This window comes from Vipera berus (genome assembly GCF_964194415.1).
Source record: "Vipera berus genome assembly, chromosome: 10".
In the NCBI taxonomy this organism is placed as follows: domain Eukaryota; kingdom Metazoa; phylum Chordata; class Lepidosauria; order Squamata; family Viperidae; genus Vipera; species Vipera berus.
In genome coordinates this window covers 18,992,513-19,009,548 of record NC_138213.1, presented here as the reverse complement: position 1 = coordinate 19,009,548, position 17,036 = coordinate 18,992,513, and the positions used below count along the sequence as shown (strand labels likewise).

The window sequence follows — 17,036 nt, the reverse complement described above, 5'->3', positions numbered from 1 at the left end:
ATTCTTGAACTGCACCCACACGTTTTATGAGCTGCCTCATCCAGGTTGAGCTGCACCTGTTTAATAACCACCGCTTTCTGATTAATGGCCACATCCCAAGAACCTCTTTTAAGAGTCCTGCTGCAATGCAGCTCTGAGACACCGTATGGAACACTAGAAGAAGAAAAATGACCAAGGCAAAATGTGTTCTGCTGCTTTTATTGCTGTTCCATCACTGAGGAGTGTTAGTTATTAGCAAGGGTAGATTCAATGAAGGGCAGAAGTTCAGTAACGCGGGCATAGACCCCCGGGCTGGCTGGAGAGCAGGTGCTGCTGCCCCAGGAGACAATCCCAACCAGATTCCAGGCCCCATTCTTCTGACAGACCAGAGGACCACCAGAATCACCCTGCAGGAGAAACCGGAAAAGAAGGTTAGTGGCTGATGGAGCAGAGTGTTGGAAGGGACTTTGGAGGAGGTCCCAAGCAGCAGATCTTCAAGGATGGAGACAGTGGTCTTGAGCAGCTCCTTGCTTCCCCAAACCAAAGTGGAATGGCCAGGAGAAGCCAACTCCAGGGACAAATGAGGACCATAGGAGACTTGGAGACCTTTATATAAATCCATTGACCTTCTGAAGATGTTGAGAACTTCTCTAGAAGTTCACCAAGTGGGAGACATGAAGTTAGCAAGACAGATCCAAGAAAATGAGAAGAATCTATGTGGGGCAAAGACCTGTTCCAGATGGTAGAGAGCAGGAATTCTGGGAAGATACAGAACAACCGGCAGAAATTACAGAGTGGGACGACCAGAAAAAGCCATACCATGCAAGAGGAAGCTCCTGCAGCCCCAGCACAGATCATGACGTCGGCGATGCGGTTGCCCCAGAATTTCTTGCACTGCTGATTGGTCAGCAGAGGAAGAGCCACCTGTTGCAATTTGTTGGGCGAGACCTTGTCTGAAATAGATCATCAAACACACAAAAATGAGAAAAGACACCCACACATCTGTATCATGTCTGACTCTTGACTTGGGAATAAATCCATGCAGACCTCTCAATTTTTTAAAAAACCTTGAAATAAGACCCTCTTGTTCCAGTCTTGATGGACTGCATACCAATCCATGGATTCTCATGTGAAACGGAGCTTGCTGGCTTCTAGCTTTCTTCCGTCAATGAAAAAAATCAAGTTTTGGAAGTTGCATAGAAACAGCAGTGTTTACTTTTCAAAGCCAAAGAGCTGAAGCTGGAGATTGGGCCTTTAAAAAGCTTGCTTTGGAGAAGTTAAAAGGCAATTAGCCAGCAATGTATGTTGAGAGAAGGTGTCAATAATAATGATATTCAGCTTATATTGAAACTCTTTAGGGTTTTTTTCTCTGTAGTAGAACAGAAAACTGCTGGCTGATTGATTGATTATATGCCATTGGGTCACTGTCCACTGTTAGCAACCACATAAAAACAGTCCTCAACTTGCAACCTGTCACTTAGCAACTATTCAAAGTTATGACAGACCTTCCTAGAAGTACTTATGACCTGCTTCCAAAGTTCCAACAACTGCTAGTTAAGTAACCGCCATATCAGGCGCTTGGCAACCAATAGCACTTAGACTTATATACCGCTTCACAATGCTTTACAACCCTCTCTAAGTGCTTTACAGAGTCAGCCTCTTGCTTCCCCAACAATCTGGGTCCTCATTTTACCGACCTCAGAAGGATGGAAGGCTGAGTCAACCTTGAGCCACTCAGGATCGAACTGCTGGCAATTGGCATAGTCAGCCTGCAATGCTGTATTCTAACCACTGCACCACCACTATATAGCCATCATTTACTTACTGCCTCTATTTACAGCCATTTGCTGTGTCCCGCAGTTATGCAAACCATTTTATGATGTTTTTGCCAAATTCCAGGAATTTGCTTCTTGTTTTCAACAAAACTAGGTCACAGTAAACAATTGGTTCATTTAACCACTGCGGTGCTCACTTAATGTCCACCGCAAAAAAGATTGTAAAATTGGATAGGTCAAGTGGGTGACTCGCTTTATGGCAGTTGTAAGTCGAGAACTGCATGTAGACAGATTTTATCCATAGTGATCTGTCCGAAACCTGGCTAATTACAAGAACAATAGCAGAATAACAGAACAGAATAACAGAGTTGGAAGGGACCTTGGAGGTCTTCTAGTCCAACCCCCTGCTCAGGCAGAAAACCCTGTACCACTTCAGACAAATGGCAGTCCATTCTCTTCTTAAAAACTTCCAGTGTTGCAGCATTCACAACTTCTGGAAGCAAGTTGTTACACTGATTAATTGTTCTCACCATCAGGAAATTTCTCCTTAGTTCTAGGTTGCTTCTCTCTTTGGTTAGTTTCCATCCGTTGCTTCTTGTCCTGCCTTCAGATGCTTTGGAGAATAGCTTGACTCCCTCTTCTTTGTGTCAGCCCCTGAGATACCGGATCACTGCTATCACATCACCCCTTGTCCTTCTTTTCATTAGGACTAAGAGTGACATGATGGCAGTCTTCCAATATTTGAGGGGCTGCCCCAAAGAAGAGGGAGGGTCAACCTGTTCTCCAAAGCACCTGAAGGCAGGAGAAGAAGCAACGGGGCGGAAACTAACCAAGGAGAGAAGCAACCTAGATAAATAAAATGACCCAGGTTGCTGTTCATCAGAACTTCCCTTCCTGTCTCTTTTACTGCCCGTCCCCCGAGAAGGAGAGTCCCCCTTTTACCAGTATGTTGCATATATCCCCATCCGCTGGTGACGCAGTTCATCCCACCAGGGAAGGCGTCGGTGGCTTTTGGCAGACACACAGGAGACACACGAGCTGTCAGCCGGGCTGGGGTGGCCAGCTTGAGCAATGTGATGTCATTTCGGATGGTGAACATGTTATACCGGGGGTTTTTGAAAACCTGACGGAGGAAAGGAAGGGGTTTTAGTTGAAGCCAAGAGGGAGCTGGCATCACGTCTTGGAAATGGCTCTTGTGGCACCAATGACCTAAATGGCAAAGTCTCTCTTGGTTCCCATGGATTACATGGACACGTCCCTGCATTGTCTCGATGGTTTGTTTATTTTATTTTTATTTTATTTACATGCCACCCCTCTGGTCCAGACACAACTCTGGGCAGCTTACAGACATTAAAATTAGTACATATTAAAATAATAAAGCAAAAAATAACAGTAATAATTACCGTTAAAAGGTGGGGAGGAGGGGAACACGAAGTACATGGGGAGAAGTGGGGGTCTTTCCTAATCTAACGGCCCCCTCCACTGCTGCAGCCCTGTCATGGGGCAGAGCCAGGTCTTCAGCCCTTGTGGTTTCTTCTTCAGAGGTAGCTTTTCAGCCTCCCAACTTAATTTGTAATGTTGAGTTTCCCTAATCTCCCTTCCAAATACTAACCAAGTCTGAACCTGCTTAGCAATTTTTGCATCTTCCAAAAGTTGGCTAGCTGTGGCCATCAACCTGGACTCCCTCCTCACGAGCTCAATTCCTAGTGACTTCATGAACATCTCCAGGCCATTCGTTTCTTCTAGGAAGTTTCTTGAAAACCACCACCCACCCCCAGTCTAGTCAACAGCCTATTTTCTTTCCATTTAGGGACGATACTCTTTGTTACAACCTACGAATTCGTGAAACCATCTATTCAGGCTGTAGCCCAAGAAAGCTATTTTAGCACCCTTGTTGTGATGCTCATGCTGCAAGGCTGCACAACCTGATGGGCATTTTTGTCCCAAAGATGCTTCCATGTCACCCATGCCCTGCTCACCTTGGCTATCTTGATGACCTGAACGTCTTCATCAGGAGTACTTTTGTCAAATGCCCCCAGCACCACCATGTGGCTTGTCCTGTCACAGAAGTGGGAAATTAGGAAAAAACAGAGATATCCATTAAGTAAGAATACACAGGAAGAGTTGGGCTCTCCAGCCCCATGCAGCTGGATAAGATCAAGGAAGCAGGAACTAGACAAGATTTCATCTGGGATAAAAACTACAGTACTCAACTTTAATAAAGAATATAGAATAAGAGATTTGGAAGGGACCTTGGAGGTCTTCTAGTCCAATCCCCTGCTCAAGACTCCCTATACCAGGGGTTAGGCAACCTCGGCTCTTTTATGACTCATGGACTTCAACTCCCAGAATTCCTGAGTCAGCATAGCTGAAGTGCAGGAGTCATAAAAGAGCCGAGGTTGCCTACCCCTGCCCTATACCATCTGGACAAATGTCAGTCCAATCTATTTTTTTGAAAACCTGCAGTAACGGAGCACCACAACTTCCAAAGGTAAGCCATTCCACTGATTAATTGTTCTCACTGATAGGAAATTTCCACTTAGTTCTCGATTGGATCTCTCTTTGATTATCTTCCAACGGTTATTTCTTGTGCTGCTCTCAGGTGCTTTGGAGAATAGGTTGACCCCTCTCTTCCTTGTGGCAGCCCCTCAAATATTGGAACACTTCTATCCTGTCACCCCTAGTCCTTCTCTTCATTAAACTAGACATACCCAATTCCTGCAACTGTTCACTGAACATTTTAGCCTCCAGCCCCCTAATCATCTTGGTTGCTCTTCTCTGCACCCTTTCCAGAGTCTCGACATCTTTTTTTTAATCATGGTGACTCAAATTGGATGCAATATTCCAAGTGCAGTCTCATTAAGGGTCTTAATGATTTTCTAAGGATGGCAATGAGGCCCATGTGCAGCACAAAAGCATTTGAAGAAGTGAAAATTAAGATTTATGTTGTCTAGGAAACGCTTTCTTAAGGGCCTTGTCGTCTATGATCTCTACATTGTTGACCCCCAAGCCTAGAGAGGACCTAGTTCCTCAGAAATTTGAACCTCAGAGCCTCTCTGGTTAGATCTTTCAAGAGCACCATTCTTACCTGACACCGCAGTGGGCAGCAGTGACCACCCAGTTCTCATTGATCAGAGAACCTCCACAGAAATGGAAACCAGTCTTGTCCTACAGAATGGAGATTGAGTCAATTTGATCCTGTGACTCCTAAGGAAGTGGACAGGATTATGAGGAGGTTGAGCTCCTCCACATGCTTACTGGACCCGTGCCCTTCCTGGCTGGCATATGCAGCTCGAGAGGGGACACGAGGCTGGTTCCTGGCGGTCATCTCCGCTTCTCTGAGTGAGGGTCACTTCCCCACCGCCTTGAAGGAGGCGGTGGTGAGACCTCTCCTCAAGAAGCCCACCTTGGACCCATCCTCATTGAATAACTTTCGTCCAGTCTCCAATCTTCGCTTCCTTGCGAAGGTTGTTGAGAGCGTGGTGGCGCACCAACTCCCTCAGATCCTGGATGAAGCGGTTTATCTAGACCCGTACCAATCGGGCTTCAGGCCGGGCTACAGCACGGAGACGGCATTGGTCGCTCTGATAAATGATCTCTGGAGAGCCCGGGACAGGGGCCATTCCTCTGTCCTAGTCTTATTAGACCTCTCGGCGGCTTTCGATACCATCGACCATGGTATCTTACTGCGACGCCTCAGGGGACTGGGAGGCACGGTTCTGCGTTGGTTCTCCTTTCTCCAGGGTCGCTCGCAGTCGGTGTTGGCAGGGGGACAGAGGTCGACCCCGAGGCCTCTCGCTTGCGGAGTCCCTCAGGGGTCGGTCCTCTCGCCTCTCCTGTTCAACATCTACATGAAACCGCTGGGCGAGATCATTCGCAGCTTTGGAGTAGGGTACCATCAGTATGCTGATGACACCCAGCTTTTCATCTCAACTCCAAACAACATCAGTGATGCCCTCGACGTGATGTCCCGCTGCCTGAAAGCGGTCCGGGAATGGATGGGGAGGAACAGGCTTCAACTGAACCCGGACAAGACTGAATGGCTGTACGTACCGGCAAGCCAGGATACTCAGATCATCCCATCCCTTAACATCGGAGACAAGTTACTACCCCCTGTTGATAGGGCCCGCAACCTGGGTGTCCTCCTTGACTCGCAGCTCTCCCTGGAAGATCACATAGGAGCTGTGACCAAGGGGGCCTTCTCCCGGGTTCGACTAGTTCGCCAATTACGGCCTTATCTGGACCTGGATGCCTTACGTACAGTCACCCATGCTCTTGTGACCTCTCGCCTAGACTATTGTAACGCTCTCTACATGGGGCTGCCCTTGAGATCCACTCGGAAGCTTCAACTGGTGCAAAGTGCAGCGGCACGGACACTCTTGGGAGCCTCCCGATACTCCCATATCACACCTCTCCTCCGTGCGCTGCACTGGCTTCCAGTTGCCTTCCGTGTGAAGTTCAAGGTGCTAACAATGACATACAAAGCCCTACATGGCATGGGTCCGGACTACCTACGGGAGCACCTTCTGCCAATGTCAGCACCCCACCGTCCTGTGCGCTCCCACAGAGAGGGCCTCCTCAGGGTGCCACCGCTCAAGGAATGTCGGCTGGTGGCCCCCAGGGGGAGGGCATTCTCAGTGGGTGCGCCAGCCCTCTGGAACAGCTTACCAACCGAAATCCGGATGGCCCCCGACCTCCGCACCTTCCGGCGCGAATTAAAAACTTACCTGTTCCAGCAGTCCGGCCTGGCCTGATAGCTCTAATTGGGGTCCCAGTTTGTATTTTACTATTGTTTTTTTTCCACTATTGTTCATTCTGTATGCCTACCTTATTCTGTACACCGCCCCGAGTCCCTCGGGAGAAGGGCGGTTTATAAAAACAAATAAATAAATAAACTGTGAGAAAAATGTCATGAAATGCTCAGCCTCTTAGTTCATCAGCCCTCTGGGCAGCAGACCCAAGACTGTCAAAGGTTTATTTGTGCCACTGATCCTCCCCACATTTGCCACCTGTCTTGATGACCACAGTTGTTATAGAGCTTCCCTTCTCCATCACTTTAGAACAATCATCCTCAACCTTAGCAACTTTAAAGTGGGTGGACTTCAACTCCCAGAATTCCCCAGCCAGAAAGCATGGAGACTAAAACATGAACAGCTGCAGGTCTTGGGTTTGGCTAGTCTATTTTGGCTAGCAGATTCTCCTGCTTCAGCAGGGGGCTGGACTAGAAGACCTCCAAGATTCCTTCCAACCTATTCTATTCTATTCTATTCTATTCTATTCTATTCTATTCTATTCTATTCTATTCTATTCTATTCTATTCTATTCTATTCTATTCTATTCTATTCTATTCTATTCTATTCTATTCTATTCTATTCTATTCTACTCTACTCTACTCTACTCTACTCTACTCTACTCTACTCTACTCTACTCTACTCTACTCATCCCATTCTTCTCTTCCCTTCAGTCCATTCTCCTATTCTATTCTGTTCTGTTCTGTTCTATATTCTATTGCACTCCGCTCCGCTCCGCTCCATTCCATTCCATTCCATTCCATTCCATTCCATTCTATTCTATTCTATTCTATTCTATTCTATTCTATTCTATTCTATTCTATTCTATTCTATTCTATTCTATTCTATTCTATTCTATTCCATTCCACATTTTCTATTCTATTCTATTCTATTCTATTCTATTCTATTCTATTCTATTCTATTCTATTCTATTCTATTCTATTCTATTCTATTCTATTCTATTCTATTCTATTCTATTCTATTCTAGTCCAGTCCAGCCCAGTCCACCCATCATAAAGTTGCTAAGTTGAGAAACTTTGGTTTAGATCTTTGCATCTGATGCAGCCTATCCCAGCAGAAGGCATCAGCTGACACCAAAAAGTACATCGTTTTGTGTCTCTCCACCCAATGCCACCACCAACTCCTTTGTCTTCCAAACTTCCAGGCAAAGCAAAGCATGTGCTGCATTCTTACCTGCAGGGAGACCTGCCAAGGCCATGATCCGGGCACGGCATCTTCCCCATTGACTATCCGGGCATAGCCAGTGATTGAAGGAGTGATGGCGGGAACACCACAACCTGGCAATGAATCAGAATGTTAATCCCAGAGCGGGGAGGAGGGTGGTTTTGCTTTCAACCTGTTATTGCTAAGGGATAGACCCCAGTATTCATTTGCCACCCTGCAGTCTAGTTGTGTAGTGAACACAGCACACATAAATCAGAACAAATCCAGTGGGGTCTTCCATATCTAGGAAGCCTGGAGTTACAAAAGGCAGACTTTTATAGAAATTTAAGCCATGCTCTTGTGGCTGGATAATGCAGGTAGCATCTTAAGTCAATGGTAATAGCTGAAAAGGACTGATGAAGAGGCAGTGGCCAACCCCTGGATTTTAGTTGTGCTTAGGGTTGCAGGGATGCAGTGGCTCAACGGTTAAGATGCTGAGTCTTGGACTAAAGGTCTATAGTTCAGCAGTTTGAGACCCGACTGCCACGAGATGGAGTGAGCTCCCGTCAAGTGTCTCAGCTCCTGTAAATGCAAGTAGATGAATAGGTACTGCACACAGCTAGACCTCAACCTACGACTGCAATTGAGCCGAAAATGTATGTTGTTAAGTAACAAATTTCTCACTTAACCACAAAACTTTGGGCTCAATTGCGGTCATAGGTTGAGGTCTAGCTGTGTTCAGTGTGCAGTACCTATTTCGCCCCATTTTACAACTTTTCCTGCCACATTTTCTAAGTGAATCACTGCAGTTGTTAAATTAGTAACACCGTTGTTAAGTGAATCTGGTTTCCCCCTTGAGTTTGCTTGCCAGAAGGTCACAAAAGGGGACCACGTGACCCTGGGAGGCTGCAAACCGTCATAAATGTGAGTCAGTTGCCAAGCATCCGAATGTAAATCACATCACCCTGGGGATGCTGCAGTGGGCATAATTGTGAAAAGTGCTCATAAGTCATTTTTTCCAGTGCCGTGGTAACTTTGAACATTCACTAGGCGAGGAGTCCTTGTATAAGCACGCGAGGAGATAACTACGTTCTGCGTTTCGCCACACTCTCTGTGCCGTAGCGTGATGTTGTGATGGCCCCATGACCGCGGAAACATCTCTGGACAATGGAAGAGGTGAATACAGCCCCTTTGAGTCGGTCACAACCAGCGAAGTACAGACAGTCCTCGACTTAAGGCCAAAGTTGAGCCCAGCATTTCCGTTGCAAAATGAGACATCTGTTAAGTGGGTTTTGCCCCATTTTACCATTTTTTCCCCCTTGCTACAGTTGTTAAGGTGAATCACCGCGGTTGATAAGTTAGTGACCTGGTTGTTAACGGAATCCGGCTTCCCCCTTGCCTTTGCTCGTCGGAGGGTCGCAAAAGGGGATGAGGTGAGCCCCGTGACACAGCAACGGTCGTAAGCATGAACCTGCTGCCAAGCGTCTGAATTTTGATCAAGTGACCAGGGGGATGCTACGAAGGTCGTCAGTGTGAAGAACGGCCATAAGTCACTTTTTTCGGTGCCGTTGTAACTTTGAACAAACCGTTATAAGTCGAGGACTATCTGTAAAGCCCTCAGGCGCCCCTTTACTTTCGTTTGGCTGAAGGCCGTGAATTCAGAGTCCTTTCCAGAGATGTCAAAGGGAGCGCCCAGCCTCTTGCCTCCCCCTCGGGGACCGATCTCAAACCACGCGTAGGGAAACGGGCGCTGGGTCTCCTTCCCCACCACCAAGGGCAAGAAAGAGGATGCTGACGGTACTCACCCTTGGCAGCACCGAGGAGAGCCAAACAGGAGAGCAGCCAGAACAGAGCCATCTTGCCTTCTGAAACAGCGAGGAGCAGGGCAGGAGCCGGCACCCTCATATAGGGGGCAGAGGTGGACAGGGGGCAGATTAGTGGGCCGGCTCAGTCTGGTTGGCCACCATCTTATCGCTTGAAGACCTTGGAGATAAGCTCAGCTTCCACGGGTCAGGCCAGGTGGGTGGATGGGCAAGGGGCCAGGTGACATGGCATGAAGACAACCGTAAATGGTGGCTGTATGTCATGCAGCAGGTTTTTGCTGAAAGCCTCACCCTTCAGGCTTGCAGCCCGTCGACCTGGGTGCGAATGTAGCCCTCTGTCAGCCCTGCAAGAAGAGAAGAGAAGAGAAGAGAAGAGAAGAGAAGAGAAGAGAAGAGAAGAGAAGAGAAGAGAAGAGAAGAGAATCTTGATAGAATAGAATAGAATAGAATTAGAATTAGAATTGAATAGAATATAGAATAGAGTCGAGTAGAATAGAATAGAATAGAATAGAATAGAATAGAATAGAATAGAATAGAATAGAATAGAATAGAATAGAATAGAATAGAATCATGACAGAACAGAACAGAACAGAACAGAATAGAATATAGAATAGAGTCGAGTAGAATAGAATAATAGAATAGAATAGAATAGAATAGAATAGAATAGAATAGAATAGAATAGAATAGAATAGAATAGAATAGAATAGAATAGAATAGAATAGAATAGAGTTGGAAGGGCCTTTGTAGATTATCTAATCTAGCCCCCACCCCCGTGGTCACATGATCAAAATTCAGATGCTTGGCAACTGGCTCATGTTTATGACGGTTGCCATGTCTTCAAGTCATGTGATCCCCTTTTGCGACCTTCCAATGAGCAAAGTCAGTGGGGGACACCAGATTCTCTTAACAACTGTGTCAAGAAAGATCATAAAATGGAATAAAACTCAGGGGGAGGTACAAAAACTATCCCTACGGTGTTTAGAGAACAACCTGCACCTGAACATTGGCAAGACAAAGGAGATGGTGCTAGACTTCCGGAGGAAAAGAGAGGAACCTGCCCCACTTTACATCGGGGGGGGCTGTGTGGAGAGAGTCTCCTCCTTTAAATTCCTGGGAGTCTACCTCTGCGAAGATCTTACCTGGAAAGTCAGTACAACCCAGGTGGCCAGAAAGGCCCAACAGAGACTCCACTTCCTCAGGGTCTTACACAGTGCTTTTTTTGTAAAAGAAAAAGGTGCTGGAACTCACAAATGTCATACAACCCACCTTGCCTACCCTACAAAGTTCCATCCAAAAAAGCTGCCGGAACTCCGTTCTGGGCGTTCTATGAGAAAAAAAGCCCTGGTCTTATGGAAGAACAGGGTAGAACAACGGCTAATGATCCTCTTTTACTGGTCTGCTATAGAGAGCATCCTCTCGCGCTGTATTGTGGTTTGGTATGCTGGTCTGACAGCCGCGGATAGGAAAGCATTGCAAAGGGTGGTGAGCACAGCACAAAATATCGTGGGCTGTCCCCTGACACCACTGGATGACCTCGCCAGGGCCCGCTGCCTTGGAAGAGTGAGGAAAATTCTCAGGGACGACTCACACCCTGGTCGGTACATCGGGTAGGAGATACAGGAGTATAGCCAGCCGTGCCAACAGGCTGAAGAACAGCTTTTATCCATGGGCTGTCAGGCTCCTGAACGGGAAATAACTCTATGTATGATTGACTTGCGAGGGCGGTGTGTTGTGTGCAATTAGCTCCCATGGTGTAACAAGATGGTGGGTTTATTGTCACTGTGAGTTATGGTGGGGGGCACGAAGGGATGCTCAGCCAATCTCACTGTATACATGTTGTACTTTGATAATAAAAGGTTCATTCATTCATTCTTGCTTAGGATCACAAATGTTGGCCTCAAATGTGGTTGTAAGCAACAACGTACCTGTGGTCCAAGCAACCGCTGGCCACCGCTTCTAGATGCCTTATTTTGGGGTGGGGGGGAATACGAGGCTAATGCCGTGGGTGTTCTGTACCAGCCTGCTACCGGCCCTGCAGAAATGGCAACCCCTTTACAAACGGCAAGAGGCTGGGATTACGTCTGCCAAATTTATTACTACAAAAAACAAACAAGACACGAACCAAGATACAGGAGCTTTGAAACACTATCTGAGCGGTTGCTTTCAGCAAACCAGCCCTCCCCACACATTCCCTTTATAAAGAGTTCAGGGCGTGGCCTCTCTCTGCCTCCTTCTGAGAAGCCCCACAGCCTTCCTCTGTTTACTCCTACTTGACTGCCTCCTGCGTCGGGCGTCCTTGAACAGGGCCAGCTGTGGGTCATCTTCATCTACACTGTCAGGCTCACACAGCTGGGTCTCCATGGTGACCAAGTGGGAGGGGCCTGCCTGAGGGCTATCATCAGCAAGATCTTCAACCCCCTCAGCAAGGTCTTCAACACCCCCCTCCTCCTCCTCTGAGTCGTCCGACCCAACTGCCGAACCCACAGGCTGACCCTGAATCACAACAGTGGGAAACCTTCCCTAGCTAACATTTGCTTCTCAATGCACCAATATTTTTGCTTCCCACAAACCCTTGCAAAGGGAGGGAATGAAACAGTTCACTTCTTGGGGACAACCACGAGAGTTGGGGTGTACGTGGGTCTCTTTAGGGAAGAACCCCTCTCCCTTGTTCAGCTCTTTAAAAACGGGTAACTATGTCCTCTTCTCTCATCTCTCTGGAGGACATGAGACTGCGGATGGTCAAGGTAAGAAGAGAGAGCTCTTTGCTTTCCAAATCCCTTCAGATTTCAGTGGCTCAAAATAGCCTGGATTATGGAGTGTGGTGGCCTCTTCCTTGAAACCACTTCCCGGTTAGCTGAGTCCCCTGACATTTTTCAGCCACACTAAGGGAATCTGTCTGAGCTGAAGTACTAAGCAGGTTAGATTGTGTGATGCCCCCACAGGTTAGTGCCTTGGGGGGCCACCATCAAGTCCTAGAGACCCAGACTAGGCTAAAAAGCCAACAACACATCCTAGACCAGGGGTAGGCAAACTTGGCTCTTTTATGACTCGTGAACTCCTGAGCCAGCATGGGGGAACTATGGCCCCTTCATGACTTGTGGACTTCAACTCCCAGAATTCCTGAGCCAGCATGGGGAGCTTTGCCCCCTTTATGACTCGTGGACTTCAACGCCCAGAATTCCTGAGCCAACATGGCTCAGCTTGGAAACCTCTCCCTTTCTCCTCAGCATGGCTGGCTCAGGAATTCTGGGAGTTGAAGTCCACCAGTCATAAAAGAGCCAAGGTGGCCTACCCCTGACCTTGTTAGCTGCAAAGTCGTGTCCGACCCAGCGCGACCCCATGGACAATGTTCCTCCAGGCCTTCCTGTCCTCTACCATCTTCTGGAGTCCATTTCGGCTCACGTCCCCTGCTTCAGTGACTCCATCCAGCCACCTCATTCTCTGTCGTCCCTTTCTTCTCTTGCCCTCAACCTTTCTGAGCATTAGGCTCTTCTCCAGTGAGTCCTTCCTTCTCATTAGGTGGCCAAAGTATTTGAGTTTCAACTTCAGGATCTGGCCTTCTAAAGAGCAGTCAGGGTCAATCTCCTCTAGGACTGACCGCCTTGCAGTCCAAGGGACTCACAGGAGTCTTCTCCAGCACCGTAGTTCAAAGGCCTCAATTCTTTGGCGCTCAGCCTTTTTTATGGTCCAACTCCCTGACCTAGAAGAAGCCAAAGGAAGCCACATTCATGTTCTTCCCAAGAAAACTGTCCATGAAGGTCTTGGGAATTGAGCCTGATTCAGAGCTGACGTCACCTTTGGGTATCTTGCAGGTTGCTCTCTGGTTATCTTGGCTTTGAACACTGTAAATCCCCGAGAGCAAAGTCTGCCTTCCCTGTGGATAACTTTTTATGTTTTAACAAAAAGATGGTAGTCAGCTGTACATTCGATGTATCCTTTTGGAAACTGTGCTGAACCTTGGCTCTTTTATGACTCATGGACTTCAACTCCCAGAACTCCTGAGCCAGCATGAGGGAACTATGGCTCCTTCATGACTGCTGGACTTCAACTCCCAGAATTCCTGAGCCAGCATGGGGAACTTTGCCCCCTTCATGACTCGTTGACTTCAACTCCCAGAATCCTGAGCTATGCTGGCTCAGGAATTCTGGGAGTTGAAGTCCATGAGTCATAAAAGAGCCAAGGTTGCCTACCCCTGGCTTAGTGAGCATCTGGGAGGAACTCTGAATGCAAGGTTTCCTGCCCTTTGTGCCAGCCCAAAGTGAGATTGGTAGCATTCCCAGTGCTTTTTTTTGTAAAAGAAAAAGGTGCTGTAACTCACACATGTCATACAACCCACCTTGCCTACCCTATAACGTTCCATCCAAAAAAGGTGCCGGAACTCCGTTCTGAGCGTTCGATGACAAAAAAAGCCCTGAGTATTCCCACAATAGGCCCTTCCATGGTCAACCTAATCTTGGTTCTTGGATCAATTATTTGCTTTGGTTTATGCAACATACATTGAGGAAGGAAGGAAGGAAGGAAGGAAGGAAGGAAGGAAGGAAGGAAGGAAGGAAGGAAGGAAGGAAGGAAGAAAGGAAGGAAGGAAGGAAAGAAGGAGGGAGGGAGGGAGGGAGGGAGGGAAGGAGGGGGCAGATAGGAGGGAAGGAAGGAAAGAAAGGAAGGAAGGAGAGAGTGGAGGAAGGAAGCAGGGAAGGAAGGAAGGAAGGAAGGAAGGAAGGAAGGAAGGAAGGAAGGAAGGAAGGAAGGAAGGAAGGAAGGAAGGAAGGAAGGAAGGTAGATAGGTGTTGGATCATTCTAAAGGTCCAAACATGATTATGACGTGATCTTCTAATGGAGATGCTGTTCATTTGTATCCAAGGAGACCTGTGGGAACCTGAAGCTGTTTGAACATGATTCCTGGAAGGGAATAGGGGACTGGATAGCTGGCAATGGTGGCTGCCCATCTCCAGCTATTGGCAGGAAGAACACCTTGCATAAGAGTAGCAGGTGTTCACTTTAGCTGTGAACGTTCCAGCATGAAACAGGTGTGTTGGGAGAAGGCCAGGTAACCTCTGAGGTGACCCTGTCATTGGAGGAGCAGGTTGGGCAATAACAGGCCTCCCTTTCCAGTGTCAACATCTGTCACCAAGCTGGCATCAAGAAACAGCTTTTACTAAGCAGGTGCTCTTCGTGGAATTTCACAGCTGATCTGGAGGTCATTGCCTTCCATGCCAACCCTGCAATGCTGGCAGGGGAATTCTGGGAGTTGAAGTCCACACATCTTCAAATTGCCAAGGTTGAAAAACACTGATTTAGTTTCTGCTTAAAAGCAAGCTTACCTAATTTAACACTTTGGAACCAACACACAACTGCGTGAAATTTAGCTATCATTTGAAATGGGCCCTTTTTCCATAAATTTTGTCGTCCTACTTATTCATGACAGGGAGTCTTCAACTTACCACCAGAATCGAGCCCAAAATTTCTCTTGCTATGCAAAGCATTTGTTAACTCAGTTTTGCCCTGTTTTACGACCTTTCTTGCAACAGTTGTTAAGTGAATCATTACAATTGTTAAGTTAGTAACCCGGTTGATAAGTGAATCTGGCTTCTCCGTTGACACTGCTTGTGAGAAGGTCACAATAGGGGATCACGTGACCCCGGGACACGCAACTGTCATAAATACGAATCAGTTGCCAAGCATCTGAATTTTGATCATAGGACCACGAAATGCTGCGACAGTCATAACTGTGAAAAATGGTCATAAGTCCCTTTTCTGTAACTTTGGTACCTAAATGGACTGTTGTAAACCGACAACTACCTGTATATACATGGAAATAGTGCAAAACTGTATTTTTTAAAAAATGGACAAAATATATTACGTTGGTGGAGTAGTCTGTAAGTTTTATGTACGTGGTGCAACGTTTTGGAAAATTGCAAACTAAAATACTACATACGCAACTTTTGATGCAACGTGTTAAAAAGAAAAAGGTCTCCAGTTCAATTAATCAAATCTGACTGATTGGCAGAAGTGAGATACTAAGAGAAACTAACATTGGCCTGTCCCTCTGATACTCTTAGAAACCAGGATACTGTGAGTTCTAGTTCCACCTTAGGCATGAAAGGCAGCTGGGTGACTTTGGTCCAATCACTCTCTCTCAGCCCAATCCACCTCACAGGGTTGTTGTTCTGGGGAAAATAGGACGGAGAAAGTATGCTGGATATGTTTGCCCTCTTGAGTTGCTTGTAAAAGTAATAATAAGGGTGGGATACAAATAAATAAAAATAAGCATCCATAAAAATCAGGCAGACTTTCAGTTGCGCCACTGTCACCGCCATCTTGACTTTTCTGACCCTACTCTGCAGGCTTCCTGAGCATTGGCCCTTTGGCTGCTGCACTAGAAACGCCTAAGAACCCCCTATGGCCACCGGTTGGGGTTACTGTGATATTAACAGTGAATGCCATCTATGGGCACTAGAGTTCGACCACGGGGTGCACCAGTCGGAAGATCAGAGGGTCTTCCACATCTATCATTTCCAGTCTAAGTTGAAGTCCCAGAAATCTCCCAGGGAGCTGGGGAAGAATCCTAATAAAAATATTGACCAGCTGTGGATTCTCAATTTCCCGCCACCCACAAACCATGGCTGTGATTGCTTTCTCTTCCTCCTTGCAAGGCCCAAGAGAAAGGGAAAGATATCTCCTTCTGATAGTCCCCAAGACAGTGGCCAAGAAATGTAAGGCCTGGAGACTAAAACCTATGAAGAACGGCTGCAGGTTTGGCTAGTCTAAAGAAAAGAAGAAACAGGGGTAACACAATAGCAGTATCCCAGTATTTGAGGGGCTGCCACAAAGAAGAGGGGGTCAGACTATTCTCCAAAGCATCAGAGGTCAGGACAAGAAACAGTGGTTAGAAACTGATCAAAGAGAGACGCAACCTGGAATTAAGGAGAAACTTCCTGACAGTGAGGACAATTAACCAGTGGAACGGCTTGCCACCAGAAGTTGTGGGTGCTTCATCACTGGAGGCTTTCAAGAAGAGACTGAACGGTCACTTGTCTGAAATGGTAGAGATTCTCCTGCTTGAGCAGGGGGCTGGACTAGAAGATCTCCAAGGTCCCATTCTATTCTATTCTATTCTATTCTATTCTGTTCTGTTCTGTTCTATTCTATTCTATTCTATTCTATTCTATTCTATTCTATTCTATTCTATTCTATTCTATTCTATTCTATTCTATTCTATTCTATTCTATTTTATTCTATTCTATTCTATTCTATTCTATTCTATTCTATTCTATTCTATTCTATTCTATTCTATTCTATTATTCTACTCTACTCTACTCTACTCTGTTCTATTCTATTCATGTCTCAATATCCTCATATGCCAATTACAAGCTCCTGCCAATTATTGACTGTATTATCAAGAGACCGGTGTGCCCATTCCCACGGACGTATGAGCCCTGGACCACCCGTGTCACAGGCTGCAGTGGAAAACTGAGCAGAAAGTTGTGTGCTGGGTATACAAACCTTTG

General features: G+C 46.7%; 1 protein-coding gene across 1 annotated transcript; it reads right to left on the bottom strand.

The window, feature by feature from the left end:
• Nucleotides 1-224: 224 nt before the first annotated feature.
• LOC308672648 (chymotrypsinogen 2-like) lies at nt 225-9,565 on the bottom strand (the record flags this gene model as incomplete). Its single annotated transcript, XM_081335696.1, has 7 exons — nt 225-386; nt 799-932; nt 2,697-2,877; nt 3,734-3,812; nt 4,843-4,922; nt 7,739-7,842; nt 9,514-9,565. The coding sequence occupies 7 exons, from the start codon at nt 9,563-9,565 to the stop codon at nt 225-227; spliced, it is 792 nt and encodes a 263-aa protein (XP_081191822.1).
• Nucleotides 9,566-17,036: the final 7,471 nt, after the last annotated feature.